Genomic DNA, 15,905 nt, shown 5'->3' with positions numbered 1-15,905 from the left:
CCCTGGTATCCCCTCAAGTACCCCTGGGGGTCCCCGGACCCCACTTTGAGAACCAATGTCCTACCAGAACCACTGCTGGTCATCAAATTATTATGAGACAAAAACTAAGAAATATCTGTGAATTTGATTAAAAAAAAGTCATTTTGGGGGTTAACTATGAACTATGAACTATGAACTATGAACTATGAACTATGAACTATCCCTGTTCACTAGTTTCCTCTTAAAAATAAAGGATCATTCTGATCTGGTGTAAAAGATGGAATAGCGTTATCCAATGGTGGAAAGTAACTAAGTACATGTACTCAAGTACTGTACTTAAGTACAGTTTTGAGGTATTTTCTTTACTTAACTTTACAATTTTCAATACTTTTACTTCTACTCCACTACATCTCAGAGGCAAATATAGTACTTTTACTCCACTACGATTATTGGACAACTTTAGTTACTTTGCAGATATAAATCATTATATTATAAAACATACTTTAACCACTGTAGCCCTATTTTATACCTAGGCTATTTGAAAATAGCCGATCTACAAGCTCACAACGCGTGAATTCAAAATGTACTTGAGTAAAAGTAAAAAAGTATTGGTATCAAAATATACTTAAAGAACCAAAAGTAGAAAGTACTCATTCTGCAGAATGTCCCATTTCAGTTTTCAAATGTATAAAAATCTTTTGAAAATAGCAGATCTACAAGCTCACGATGCGTCGCATCGTGTATATAGGGCTGAAGTGGTTAATGTATGTTCTGTAATAACAATCAATATCTAGTAACTAGTTCATATAATTGTAGTAAAAGTACAATATTTGCCTCTGAGATGTAGTGGAGTAGAAGTAAAAGTACTGGAAATACTCCAGTAAAGTAAAAATACCTCAAAATGTTACTTAAGTACAGTACTTGAGTAAATGCCCAACAGATAATGATATGTAACACTGGAGATATAAATAAATGTACATTAACAGGTTGTTATATATTGCCACAGTCATTTTTTTATTGTTTTTTTTATGTTTGCTCAAATCTAAGCATAATAATCAAGTGAAGTGAAAACAGAGTAAATATTGATTACATCAGAGCGTATCCCATCAGGCCAACATGTTCTTTCTTCTCATCCTCCTCCTACAGCTCCCTCTGCTGGAGACGACAGGAAAGACATCTGTGTAGGGGGACACATAGATATATATATATATAAAGGCTAGATGGCTCAAGGGGGCGTCGCAAGCGTAGCTCAACCGCGGCCATCTTGCGACAGTCATTCATAACATTATGTCTATGGTACATGTATTATTGAAATAACCATAGCGTGCTAATAATTATAATCGTGGATTTTATATGAAAATTACATTACGTATGCAGTATCATAACTACATCTTTGGTGTTTACAACACACCAAACCGTTTGAAAATCGGATGAAAATTGAGCACGCTATGGTTATTTAGTACATGTACCATAGACATAATGTTATGAATGAGCGAGCTGACTGTCGCAAGGTGGCCGCCATGTGGCAACGTAGTGGTGAGTCATCTAGTGTTTATATATATCTATGCAGATCTACAAGCTGAGCTTGTAGATCTGCATAAAGGTCTGACTGGTGAAACCGATGTCATCACATTTTGATACTCAGCCTCTTCTAGGCTGAGTATCCTAGAACAGTGGTTCTCAACCTGTGGGTCGGGACCTTCAGGGGGGGTCCCTCCCCACATGAAATACACATCAAATCAAATAAAGGCCGTTACTGCATCAAAAGTAATAAACTGACTATAGGACTATAAAAACGGGTCAAACGTTGGCCAAATTGTCAAATAATATAAGAAAGAGGCAAAAAAAAAATTATCTAACCGAAAATGTAATGCCTCAACTCCTACATTCCAAGTGCTTGTCAGGGTGGGGGGTCCCCAGTTTAAATATGATTATTCTGGGGGGTCACGGCCTGCAAAAGGTTGAGAACCACTGCCCTATAAAGGCCCTCAAGGGACCCCTGAGGGTCCCCAGACCCCACTTTGAGAACCACTTCTTTAAGGAAAGTGAAAAAATAAAAATAATAAAAGAACTGGCTTTAAATATGAACAACACAAAACGTCTCACACCCGCTAGTAATCCCATTACTCTACTCTTCACCCACTAGTAATCCCATTACTCTACTCTTCACCCACTAGTAATCCCATTACTCTACTCTTCACCCACTAGTAATCCCATTACTCTACTCTTCACCCACTAGTAATCCCATTACTCTACTCTACACCCGCTAGTAATCCCATTACCCTACTTTAAACATATTGTTTATAATGCATTATAGACCTATCTTAAGTGCTACCTTAACCCCTTATGACAAAACCTTTAGGCATGTTTTACTATTTTAAAATAGTTAACCCATTAAGACCTGGATCTGTGTCATTTTTTGATTTGAGCTAAAAAGCATTATTTTACACTTTGGCTATTCAAAAATAGCAGATCTACAAGCTTGTAGCGCGACACCAAGTGCAGCGCTACGAGCTTGTAGATCTGCTATTTTCGAAAAATTGCGAAAATGTGTGCAAATTAATATATTTATATTCTTTTAAAGCGAACATTTTTAACTCAAATCTTTGCCTCTGGCTGGGGGTCCCTGGAACAACATATTTTGAGATGGGGGTCGGCGGCCAAATAGGCGACATGTCATTGTGGGGGTCCTTGACATGAAGAAGTTTGAGAACCACTGATTATAGAAACATAGGTTTTTCAGAAAACAGTTAGGATTTAGAAGACATTTAGTAAGAATCGGCCTCAGGCCTTAATGGGTTCAAATAGCCGATCTACAAGCTCACAACGTGTGGATGTAGCTCGGCTATTTGAACTATTTTACAATGTTTTTCAAAATAGTACAAAATGCCAAAGCAGTGTTTAGGCATAAGGGGTTAATAAGGGGTACGGCGGTGCCCACAAATAATACCCTTTAACCCTTTAAGACAAGTGCCAACGACCCACAAAATGATATGTATTTGTATTTGGCCGCGGACCCCCATCTGAATATGTTTTGTGCCAGGGACCCCCAGAAGAGAAGATTTGTGTAAAAAAAAGAAAAGAGATTTTTCAAAAATATTCAAAAATAGCAGAGTGACGTGCTGTGATGCTGTGATGCTGTGATGTTGTGATGCTGTGATGCTGTGATGCTGTGATGCTGTGAGCTTGTACATCTGCACATTTTGAGAATCACTAGTTTTAAACAAATGTTCTACGAGTTTTCTGAAAAACAACATATAACTACAATGACACAGTTACTTTCCCGGTTTTAATGGGTTAAATGAATGAATAATGTCAGTCCTGACCTTTGATTCCATCAGTGTTTTATATCTGGTCCAGCACCTCCTTCGGGGGGATCATGGGGTCAAACGTGCCTGTGGAGGAGCATCCAATCACAAGTCAGACCTCGTTAGCCTCGTTAGCATCATATCGTTAGCCTCATAGCATGATAGCGTTAGCCTCATAGCATCATATCGTTAGCCTCATAGCATCATATCGTTAGCCTCATAGCATCATATCGTTAGCCTCATAGCATCATATCGTTAGCCTCATAGCATGATAGCGTTAGCCTCATAGCATCATATCGTTAGCCTCATAGCATGATAGCGTTAGCCTCATAGCATCATATCGTTAGCCTCATAGCATCATATTGTTAGCCTCATAGCATCATATCGTTAGCCTCATAGCATGATAGCGTTAGCCTCATAGCATCATATCGTTAGCCTCATAGCATGATAGCGTTAGCCTCATAGCATCATATCGTTAGCCTCATAGCATCATATCGTTAGCCTCATAGCATGATAGCGTTAGCCTCATAGCATCATATTTCCCAATATTATAATTCATGGAGATTTTTTTGTTTTTGTCGCATTCCTAAGCCATTCCGGGAGTCTCCTTTGAGTCTTAGCATCTTTCCACCGGTAATCAAATTATTGTCTCAGGAATGCGACAAAAACAAAAGAAATCTTCATGAATTCAAGGCTTCAAGGGGTGAGTAATTGATAGAAAATAAGTCATTATTTGGGTGAACTACTCCTTTAAGTTATTTCCGCTCCTGACCAGATCAGAAAATTGTATTTTTTTGTTATTTCTGCTTTGTTGTTGAATTGTGCACTTTCTGCTTTATTTTAGTTTGAGTTTTCACCCTGTAAAGCACTTTGAGCTGCATTTATGCAGTGGTGGAAAGTAACTAAGTACATTTACTTAAGTACTGTACTTAAGTACAATTTTGAGGTATTTGTACTTTACTTGAGTATTTCCAATTTCCAATACTTTTACTTCTACTCCACTACATCTCAGAGGCAAATATTGTACTTTTACTCCACTACATTTACTTGAAAACTTTAGTTACTAGTTACTTTTCAGATATAAATTATGATATAATGAAACATACATTAACCACTTTAAACCTATTTTAAACCTAGGCTATTTGAAAATAGCCGATCTACAAGCTCACAACGCGTCGCATCGCGACGCGTTGTGAGCTTGTAGATCGGCTATTTTCAAATATTTTGTACTTTTACTTTTGGTACTTTAAGTACATTTTGATGCCAATACTTTTGTACTTTTACTCAAGTAAATTCTTAATTCTGGACTTTTACTTGTAACAGAGTATTTTTATATTGCAGTATTGGTACTCTTACTTAAGTAAAGAATTTGAGTACTTTTTCCACCACTGCATTTATGTCATGAAAGGGGGCTGCTATATAAATGAAGTTTATTATTATTATCATCATTATTGGTCCCAGGCTGACAGAACAGTAGCCATACTGTACGTACTGCATTGGTAGAGGCGGTTGACCCTCAGGATGTCCGTGGGGTCGATCTGGCTGTTGCCCAGGCGGACGTTGGGGTTGGGGATCGGCACGATGGTGGGACGGCCGTTCCGGGAGAAGGCGGTGCTAAACCGGGGAGAAGAAAACACACACACACACACACACACACACACACACACACACACACACGGTCACATGACGTTTACTGTCGGCTGAGGAGATTATAGCGCCGTTTTTCAGACTTTTTTTCATGTCAAGGACCCCCAAAATGATTCAAAGATTAGCAAAAACAGCAGATCTACAAGCTCATAGCGCGGCACCGAGTGCCGCGCTATGAGCTTGTAGATCTGCTGTTTTTGAATAGCACAAAGTATAAAGGGTTAAATTGGTTAAAATGGTGATGCTATATTAAACACATTTTGCTGCGGACCCCTCTGGAGCCCCCTCCCCCCAAAGGACCCCTGGGGGTCCCCGCACCCTACTTTGAGAACCAATGCATCATAGGACAGCGATTCTTAGAGCTGTCACCGTGACGACATTTAAAAGTTGACGTTTAATTGTCAGAGAAATAATTGCGATTAACGTTTTTTTTGGGCGTCGAGCATATGAATGCAAATGTCATTTCTGTTTGCGTTTTTAGGATCATAATCAATAATTGCAGCGGTCAGATATGACAAATAACTTAAATACAACAATTTTATGCTCTCAAAATGTCTTTAAAATAATGGAAATAGCACAAATACAAGCTTACAGTGCGTTGTGCGTTGTTACAGTGCTATTTTTATATTTTAAAATGCATAAAAAAAATTCAACATGGACACGATTATGACGATTAAGGAAAATAAGGAAAAGACTGCGTATTTTCTATAAATAAAGAAGAAAAAAAAGTGTTTTTTGTTGAGCGTTGCCCTTTATCACCAGAGCATAAATCAGGCTTAATTTATGCTCTTTAAAACTAGAGTTTGATTTACTGCACCGCTCTTTTTATTTCATTAGAATCAGAAAAGATGGCTGCAATTACAGAGTTATGGTTTGATAGCATGTTATTATATCAGCATACCTGGGCAACTGGCGGCCCGGGGGCCATATGCGGCCCCCACCTTCACTTAACGTGGCCCTCAGGTTAATATCAGAATAGTGATTATATTATTGATTTCAGCTGTTATGATTCTAAACATGTAAACATGACCCGCTTTCATTACTTCAGTCTATATTAGTAGCTTAATGACTAGTATTAACATTCTTCTTTTAGTCTTAGTCTACAATTAGTCTTTTTTTATGTCCAATGTATTTGTAATTAATTTCATAAAGTTAACATAAGTATAACTAAATGCATTTGAATTTGTTACTAATCAGGATTCCAATTCAAAAATAGCAGATCTACAAGCTCAAAACGCGTCGCACTGCGACGTGTTTTGAGCTTGTAGATCGGCTATTTTTCCTACTTGTGTGACATAGAATGGCCTGACAGTATATGCAACGTGTCTCTCTGGAGCGAGTGTGAAATATAGTGGCCCTCTGCATCATCAGAGTTGCATCATCCCTGTTATACAGTAAAAGCTTAACATGTTTGGGGTCATTTTAACATCTACTCAGGCTTTTGTGTTTCACCTGCAGACAGTTTATAAGTTGCTTGATTAAGTATTTAGATATTTGATATAATTTTACCCTTCCTTCAAACTCCATTTTAACCATGTTAGATCAATCAAAAACACTCGTCCTTGGTTCTGGTGACTCATACTGCCCTCTTAATACGTGAGGGAGCCGTGTTTTTTCGATTATGTTTTTCATTAATATTTTAAAAAAAATATATATTGTATTTATTTTTTTAAATTTTCCGGCAAAACATATTTTAAAAATAATGAAAAAGTTAATTGAAAAAACAAGGCCCCCTCACGTATTAGGAGGGCAGTATGAGTCACCAGAACCAAGGACGGGTGTTTCTGATGAATGTAACATGGTTAAAATGGAGTTTGAAGTTACAATGGGTTTGTATGGGAAGGGGGGTGTCTGATAAAATGAATATTAAAAATCTAAATACTGAATCAAGCAACTTAAAAACTATCATAAAGCCTGAGTAGATGATAAAATGACCCCAAACATGATAAAAGTGAAATAATGTATTAAATGTATTGTGCGGTTTACCCTGAATAGTGCATGACAGATCTGTAGTTATACGGGGTGTTCAGGTTCCTGGTCCGGATCTTGCGGAAATTAGACTCCGTTCCTGGAGGAGAAATGAGATGGATTAGAATTCACAGACGTACACACAGACACACACACACACACACACACACACACACACACACACACACACGCACACACACTCAAACGCACACACACGCATGCACGCACGCATGCACGCACGCACACGCACACAGGCACACGCACGCGCACGCCGTGCAAGTGCCATCCAAACAAAGTATCAGAAAGAGATGTAGGTGTATATATTTTGTTTGATTTAGTGTTTAGATTTGTTCCGGTCCTCTTGTAGTTCTAATCCAGAGAGACTATAATGAAACACAAATAAAAACAACCTGAAAGCCTTCAGTACCTCTAGAGCAAGGGTTCCCAAACTTTTCATTCCATGACCCCCCAAAATAATCAGATTTGAACTTGGGACCCCCCAAATTAATCATATTTGAACTGGGGACCCCCCAAATTAATCATATGTAATCATATTTGAACTGGGGACCCCCCAAATTAATCATATTTGAACTGGGGACCCCCCAAATTAATCATATTTGAACTGGGGACCCCCCACCCTGACCATCACTTGAAATTGTAGGCATTACATTTAGTTTGACTCGTTTCCACAGATAAATGTTGTGAAAATAGCCGATCTACAAGCAAGTGCGAGGCGTTGTGAGCTTGTAGATCGCCTCTTTCTTATGTAATATTTGAGGTCTTAAAAGTCATTAAGTTATAACTTTATAAATGTGCAGAAACCCTGTATACACTCATACTGTATGTTGGTTTGTTTACTGTGTTAGAGAAAACTATGTAGCACATTAAAGCTAATCCACCCCCCCCCCCGCCCCCCCCCCCCCCCCACAATAATTTGGCGACCCCCCTTGGGGTCCCGACCCCCAGTTTGGGAACCACTGCCATAGAGCCCCAAACAGGGAGGAGCGCTGCCCCTACCTGTTCATATAGGAACTACATCCTGTGTGTGCTTGTGTGTGTGTGTGTGTGTGTGTGTGTGTGTGTGTGTGTGTGTGTGTGTGTGTGTGTGTTAGCCTGGTGTAACCAGACTATATCATTTATTTTTGCACTCGCAGATTCGTCTGGTCCCAGGCTATGTGTGTGTGTGTGTGTGTGTGTGTGTGTGTGTGTGTGTGTGTGTGTGTGTGTGCGTGTGTCTGTGTGTGTGTGTGTGTGTGTGTGTGTGTGTGTGTGTGTGTGTGTGTGTGTGTGTCTGTGTCTGTGTGTGTGTGTGTGTGTGTGTGTGTGTGTGTGTGTGTGTGTGTGTGTGTGTGTCTGTGTCTGTGTCTGTGTCTGTGTCTGTGTGTGTGTGTGTGTGTGTGTGTGTGTGTGTGTGTGTGTGTGTGTGTGTGTGTGTGTGTGTGTGTGTTGTGTGTGTGTGTGTGTGTGTGTGTGAGTGTGAGTGTGAGTGTGTGTGTGTGTGTGTGTGTGTGTGTGTGTGTGTGTGTGTGTGTGTTCAGGACCCACCAGGCTGGACGTTCTCCAGCAGGATGCGTACGTTCTGGTCTCGGTCAGAGCGGGTCTGCTCGTGGTCAAAGCCCAGAGCGTGGAGCAGCTCGTGTTGGATGGTTCCCAGGAAGATACATCCCCGCCTCTGGAGGGACACGGGCTGACCGTTGCCCTGGCGACCCACGAAGGAGGAGCACCTGAGGTATGGGATGGATGGAGAAAGTACTCACATGTTTTTACTTACGGAAAAGTATCAATACCAGCAATGTAGAAATACTCTGTTACAAGTGAAAAGTCTGGAATTAAAACATTTACTTGAGTAAAAGTACGAAAGTATTGGCATCAAAATGTACTTAAAGTACTAAAAGTAGAAAGTACTCATTATGCAGAATGTCCCATGTTAAGTTTTCAAATGTATAAAAGAATCATTTGAAAATAGCAGATCTACAAGCTCATAATGCGTCGCATCGCGACGCATTATGAGCTTGTAGATCGGCTATTTTCAAATGGCCAAAATGTATATAGGGCTGAAGTGGGTAATGTATGTTTTGTAATAATAATTACAATCTACAAAGTAACTAGTAATTAAAGTTTTCAAATAATTGTAGTGGAGTAAAAAGTACAATATTTGCTCAGGGGCACAAAATATCTGTGGATCCAGTCCGGGTTTTCTTCTTAATAAAAATAGAAAAATCAACAGATAGTTTTTATGAAAAAAACAAACAGTAGTGGGTTTGGTGATGCTCTATATTGTCTGAATCAACTTTGTTTGTGTTCGTTTACGTGCTAAAAGAGTGACTTTGAGATCTGTTTCACCGTAAGTCAATGAGGAGCAGATTTTTGAATTATCAATTTCTAATCAATGGAGCAATTATTTGTGATTTCTTGTTCACCTTTGGAGTGTGTGTGTGTGTGTGTGTGTGTGTGTGTGTGTGTGTGTGTGTGTGTGTGTGTGTGTGTGTGTGTGTGTACCCTTGGCGAGACTGGATGTTCAGGAAGGCTCTCTCATTTCTTCGTTGGTAGAAACGGACGCAGGTTGTCTGAGTGAAGGAGTTCAGACCCTGGAGGATCACGTTCCTCTCGTTGGCCGCTGGAAAGGTTTTATTACAATGTTATTAAAACTGTAATAATCTTAATACAATGTTATTAAGACCGTTATCATCGTATTACAATGTCAATGGCTGTGTCACTTCTGTAATCCTATTGATTGGTCCACAGCAGACCACTTTAAATGTTGACATTTAACTGTTGAAATGTTACTATGACACTTTTGGTAGGGTTTTGGGTTGTGTAGTTACCAGTGGTGTAAAGTAACTACGTAAGTACATTTACTCAAGTACTGTACTTAAGTAAAATCTTTAGGTATTTTTACTTTACTAGATTATTTCCAATTTTCAGTACTTTTACTTCTACTACACTACATCTCAGAGGCAAATATAGACTACAATTATTTAAAAACTTTAGTTACTAGTTACTTTGCAGATATAAATGATTACATTATAAAACATACATTAACCACTTTAGCCCTATTTTATACCTAGGCTATTTGAAAATAGCAGATCTACAAGCTCAAATATCTGAGTACTTCTTCCACCACTGGTAGTTGTCACAGAGCAGTGGTTCTCAAACTGTGGGTGGGGACCCCCAGGGAGGTCCCCAAATTATTTTGGGGGGTCCCCAGATGATTAGCTTAATGTGCAACATAGTTTTCTCTCTCAACAAACCAACAGTATAAGTGTACACAGGGTATATGCACATTTATAAAGTTATAATTTAATGACTTGTATGAGACCTTTTTAATACCTCTAAAATGAAAATAATATATGAAAAAATATGACCGTTACTGCGTCAACATCTTTATAATATAGCTTGTTGACAAACAAAAACTATACTATAAGAAAGTGTCAAACATTGTCCAAATTATTAAACATTCTACAAGCTCACAAGGCTGTGAGCTTGTAGATCGGCTATTTTCACAATATTTATCCGAGTAAAAGTGCTTGGGTCCCTGGTTCACATATAATTATTTGGGGGGCCTGAACTGCAGTGGTGGAAAAAGTACTCAAATGTTTTACTTAAGTAAAAGTATAAATACTGCAATGAAAAAGTACTCCGTTACAAGTAAAAGCCCGGAATTCAAAATTCACTTGAGTAAAAGTACAAAAGTATTGTCATCAAAATGTACTTAAAGTACCAAAAGTAAAAGTACAAAAATGTTTGAAAATAGCAGATCTACAAGCGCACAACGCGTCGCATCGCGACGCGTTGTGAGCTTGTAGATCGGCTATTTTCAAACAGCCTATGTAGAAAATAGGGCTAAAGTGGTAAATGTATGTTTTATAATATCATAATTTATATCTGAAAAGTAACTAGTAACTAAGGTTTTCAAATAATTGTAGTGGAGTAAAAGTACAATATTTGCCTCTGAGATGTAGTGGAGTAGAAGTAAAAGTATTGGAAAATGGAAATACTCAAGTAAAGTACAAATACCTCAAAATGTTACTTAATTACAGTACTTAAGTAAATGTACTTAGTTACTTTCCACCACTGCTGAACTGTATATCAGAATCCGTACCGTACTGGTTGGAGATGGTGAAGGGAACGTAGACGCGTCCGTCGGTGGCTTTGGGCCACAGACAGCTGCGTGTTCGTCCCGTACACGGGTCAGCGTTCCCCAGGCCCGTCGGCAAGGCGATGTCCAAGTCCACGATCCTCGTCTCCTCGTCCTCATAGTCTCCTGGGACACACGGGGGAGATACATAAATGCTCTGTCAGCACAACGATCAGAACAGTTTGGTTTATTTTCAGCAACATTTAAAATACATAATCTATCATTGGTGGGAAAAAAGTACTCGTTTTACTTGAGTAACAGTGTCGATACTACTAATGCAGAAATACTCTGTGAGTGAGTGAAAAGTACGGAATTCAAAATGTACTCGAGTAAAAGCACAAAAGTGTACCAAAAGTACCAAAAGTAAAAGTACTCATCATGCAGAATGTCCCATTTCACTAGTTATCATTATGTCTAAAATGTATGAAAACCTTTTGAAAAAAGCAGATCTACAAGCTCACAATGCGTCGCATCGCGACACATTGTGAGCTTGTAGATCGGCTGTTTTCAAACAGCCGAAATATATATAGAGCTTAAGTGGTTAATTTGTGTTTACTCTGCACCTGGTCTGCTCTTTTTCCCCCTCTACTACACCAAACCTCTTTGCAGGAAATAGCCGATCTACAGTACAAGGTGTGAGCTTGTAGATCCGCTATTTCTGTCTATTAGTTCTCCTTAGAATATGGATGCTGTAAGGTTCAAGTATAGTTAAAGGGATAGTTCACCCAAATAATTACCTTTTTTCTATTAGTCCATGAGCCAGACAAGATTTCATTACTGAAAGAGTGGGCAAAACCACACCTTATAGGGTCAATATAAGTCAATAAATATATGATAACCTTTCCACAGGAGCAGCTTTTTCATAGTTATCACACGTTTTGTTATTTTCCCCATACGTACATGACAGGTGAAAAAATTACAACATTTAAAAAATAGTTAATAATTGGGCATTATATAGGAAAACATGCCCGAATTTGCATATTTAAATATACAATTTCAGAAAACTTGTAATACGATAAATCATTGTCTTCATGTAAGCAATCAACTGGGGAAGTTTCATTATGATAACTATTTTTTTAAATGTTGTGATTTGTTTCACCTGTCATGTATGTATGGGGAAAATAACAAAATGTGTGATAAATATGAAAAAGCTGCTCCTGTGGAAAGGTTATCATGTATTTATTGACTTATATTGACCCTATAAACAAGTATGGTTTTGCCCACTCTTTAGGTAATCATTGCTCAATTTTGGGGCTCTGGCTCATGGACTATATGTATGAGTCACTCCATGGAGACTTGAATTCATGGATATTATTAAGTTTTTGTTTCAATAATAAGACAATAATGTGATGACCAGTGGACCGGTAGACAGTGGTTCCCGGTAGGAGACACAAAGGAGACTCTTTGTGTCTCCTACCGGAACCGCTGCCGGTCATCAAATTATTGTCTTATGAATGAGACAAAAACTGAAAACTAATAAATATCCATGAATTCATCTTAGAAAAAAAGTCATTTTGGGTGAACTATCCCTTTAATGTAAGACAATTATCTTATCATACGCCCCCCCCCCCCCCCCCTCTGTACTAACTCTGAGGGCCCCCCAGGGCAGTGGTTCTCAAACTTTTTTCATGTCAAGGACCCCCAAAATGATATGGATTTGGCCGCGGACCCCCATCTCAAAATATGTTGTTCCAGGGACCCCCATGAAGCAAAGATTTGAGTTACAAATGTCTTTTAAAAAGTATTATATTCAAAGATTTGCACACACGTTTTTCAAAAATAGCAGATCTACAAGCTCATAACGCGGCACTCGGTGCCGCGCTATGAGCTTGTAGATCTGCTATTTTTTGAATAGCCCAAAGTAGGCTATAAAAGGTTAAAGTGGTAAAAAGTATTGCGACGCTAAATTAACACATTTAGCTGCATGGGGACCCCCTGGAACCCCCCCCAAGTACCCCTGGGGGTCCCCGGAACCCACTTTGAGAAGCAGTGCCCTAGGGGGTCCCCGGACCCCCTGATTGAAGGAGAACGTACCGATGTTAGCGTTCGCCTTCTCAATCCTGGAGGACACTGACTCCTCTTCTTCTACCAGAGTGGAGTTATCTGTGGAAGAGACCATATAAGGAGTTAATATCAGTGGTTGGAAAAAGTACTCACATGTTTTTACTTAAGTAAAAGTATCAATACTGCAATGTAGAAATACTAAAAAGTCCGGAATTCAAAATGTACTTGAGTAAAAGTACAAAAGTATTGGCATCAAAATGTACTTAAAGCACCAAAAGTAAAGTACTTGTTATGCAAAAATGTCCCATTTCACAAGCTTTCGAGTGTATGAAACATCTTTTTAAAATAGCAGATCTACAAGCCTGTAGATCTGCTATTTTAAAAAGGCCGAAATGAATATATAGGGCTGAAGTGGTTAAGTTTTGTAATATCAAAATCTATAAAGTAAAAAGTAACTAGTAACTAAAGTTTTCAAATAATTGTAGTGGAGTAAAAGTACAATATTTGCCCTGAGATGTTGTTTAGTAGAAAACCCCCAGGGACGACCCAGGGACCCCCATAAGATTTGAGTTGAACTCGTACAATAGTTTGCACAAAACTATCAATTAGTCACCCATCACCCAATGAAGCCTTGAGAGCTTGTAGATCTGCTATTTTCAAACATTTTTAGTACTTTTACTTTTGTTACTTTTGGTATTAAATACCAAAAGTGCCAAAAGTAAAAGTACTAAAAAGCACTTGGTATATTCTGAACTTTTACTCAAGTAACATTTTTTTAATACAATGAGATGCATCTACAGTTTACTACCCATATTATCCATTTTAACATAATATGAAGAAGAGCTTAGCTTACCAGGGCCTTCATCACTCATCTCACGGGATGCCTGCAGTGACAAACACACAGACACACACACACACACACACACACACACACACACACACGCGCACATGCACACGCACACACACACACACACACACACACACACAAACAATAAAATATCAAAAATGTTTTAACATTTTCAAATATATATATATATATTTTTTCAAATAAATAATTATTCTTTTTCTAATAGCCAACATATCAGATAGTGGTGTTAGATCTGCTAGTTGTTGTTTTTTAAATGTTTGAGTAGAAGGCTATTTGTATCACACAACATACATACGATGAAGTACATATAATATATACGGCCTAATCCTACGGCTTGAAAGTAGGATTTAACATGAGAATATGGATTCAGATGAAGATAATTGTTGATTGATTTGATTGATTTGCACAACATGAATGATATTCATACAAACAGTGACAGTATGCGACTTCTTTCTTAGGAAAGAGAAGACAGAATAGTGCTGTGTGGGTGAGCTAGGAAACCCTACCATCCACTGTTCATTTTGTAAACTAAGATTAAAATAATAATATCATATTTTAATAATATTTTGATATTTAATTCGACTAATACTAGACCAGTGGTGGAAGAAGTACTCACATTAAGTAAAAGTACCAATACCACAATATAAAAAAATACTCTATTACAAGTACAAGGCCTGCGTTCAAAATGTTACTTGGGTGAAAGTACCAAAGTATTGGTATCCAAATATACTTAATGTATCAAAAGTAAAAGTACTAAAATGTTTGAAAATAGCCTCTACAAGCTCACAACGTGTCGCGGTGCGACACGTTGTGAGCTTGTAGATCAGCTATTTTCAAATAGTATAAAATAGGGCTGAAGTGGTTAATGTATGTTTTATAATATAATAATTTATATCTGCAAAGTAACTAGTAACTCAAGATTTAAAAAAATTGTAGTGGAGTAAAAGTATAATATTTGTCTCTGAGATGTAGTGGAGTAGAAAAGTACAGAACATTTAAAATACTCCAGTAAAGCAAAGAAAAAAACTTAAGTAGGAGTACTGGACTAGACTAAGACTAAACCATTTCAGATGACTAGAATAGACTAAAACTAAATGGTGTGTAATTTAAAATAGACTAAATGCTACCATCACATTATATCACTATTAACACATTAAGACCAGGAAAGCATCTGTCGTTTTAGATTTTAACCACTTTAACCATTATTTTATATACTTTAAAAAAATAAATAGCAGATCTACAAGCTCGTAGCGCGGCACTCATGAGCTTGTAGATCTGCAATTTTTTTTGCAAATCTTTAACATTTTTGCCAATCTTGATATTTTTTCTTTTTTTTTTACACATTTTGAACATTTTTTTTTTCAAATCTTTGAATTATATATTATTTAAAGCGAACATTTCTAACTCAAATCTTTGCTTCTGGGGGGTCCCTGGAACTAATTATTTGGAGATGGGGGTCCCCGTGGACAAATACATATTATTTTGGAGGTCCTTGACATGAAAAAGTTTGAGAACCACTGATATTATAGCATAAGTAAAAAATAAGTAGAATCCCCCCAGAAGAAAAGATTTGAGTTAAACATGTTCGCTTAATAAAAATATATATATTCAAAGATTTGCACACATTTTCACGATTTTTCAAAAAATTGCAGATCTTCAAGCTCATAGTGCCGCGCTCGGTGCTCGGTGCCGGGCTTTGAGCTTGTAGATCTGCTATTTTTGAATAGCCCAAAATAAATCCAAAAAACGACACAGATGCGTTCCCGGTCTTAATGGGTTCAAATGTTATCAGAATCATTACCTTTATGACGAAGCCATGGACGGGACAGCAGAGAGCGCCGATGAGCACAGCTACCTGGAGGAGAGACAACATGGTGGATGCTTGATGTTGGGACTCTGGAACGGGTTGTCTGTTTTCACATCAACGGCAGGGCGTTTATATAGACCTCACAGACCAACCGATTCTGTCCTTATATGGAAGCTTGTTTTGTCT

General features: G+C 38.1%; 1 protein-coding gene across 1 annotated transcript; it reads right to left on the bottom strand.

The window, feature by feature from the left end:
* Nucleotides 1–966: 966 nt before the first annotated feature.
* LOC308086677 (low choriolytic enzyme-like) lies at nucleotides 967–15,826 on the bottom strand. Its single transcript, XM_080430316.1, has 10 exons — nucleotides 15,714–15,826; nucleotides 13,898–13,928; nucleotides 13,075–13,143; nucleotides 11,005–11,166; nucleotides 9,402–9,519; nucleotides 8,448–8,626; nucleotides 6,921–7,002; nucleotides 4,780–4,901; nucleotides 3,306–3,374; nucleotides 967–1,156 (listed from the first exon to the last, which is right to left on the bottom strand). Exons 1-9 carry the CDS (start codon nucleotides 15,783–15,785, stop codon nucleotides 3,325–3,327), a joined length of 885 nt encoding a protein of 294 aa, XP_080286442.1. The 5' UTR covers nucleotides 15,786–15,826; the 3' UTR covers nucleotides 967–1,156; nucleotides 3,306–3,324.
* Between the last annotated feature and the right edge of the window lie 79 nt (nucleotides 15,827–15,905).

Source organism: Gymnoscopelus braueri, assembly GCF_963280865.1.
Source record: "Gymnoscopelus braueri genome assembly, chromosome: 1".
Taxonomy (NCBI): domain Eukaryota; kingdom Metazoa; phylum Chordata; class Actinopteri; order Myctophiformes; family Myctophidae; genus Gymnoscopelus; species Gymnoscopelus braueri.
This window is presented reverse-complemented; position numbering and strand designations above follow the sequence as displayed.

Coding starts and splice junctions, on each gene's coding strand:
- LOC308086677 (XM_080430316.1), bottom strand. CDS start 15,785: ATGTTGTCTCTCCTCCAGGTAGCTGTGCTCATCGGCGCTCTCTGCTGT. Junction 4,902..6,920: donor TCTGTCATGCACTATTCAGG/GTAAACCGCACA, acceptor TCCCCGGTTTAG/CACCGCCTTCTCCCGGAACG. Junction 3,375..4,779: donor CAACCGCCTCTACCAATGCA/GTACGTACAGTA, acceptor GCTCCTCCACAG/GCACGTTTGACCCCATGATC.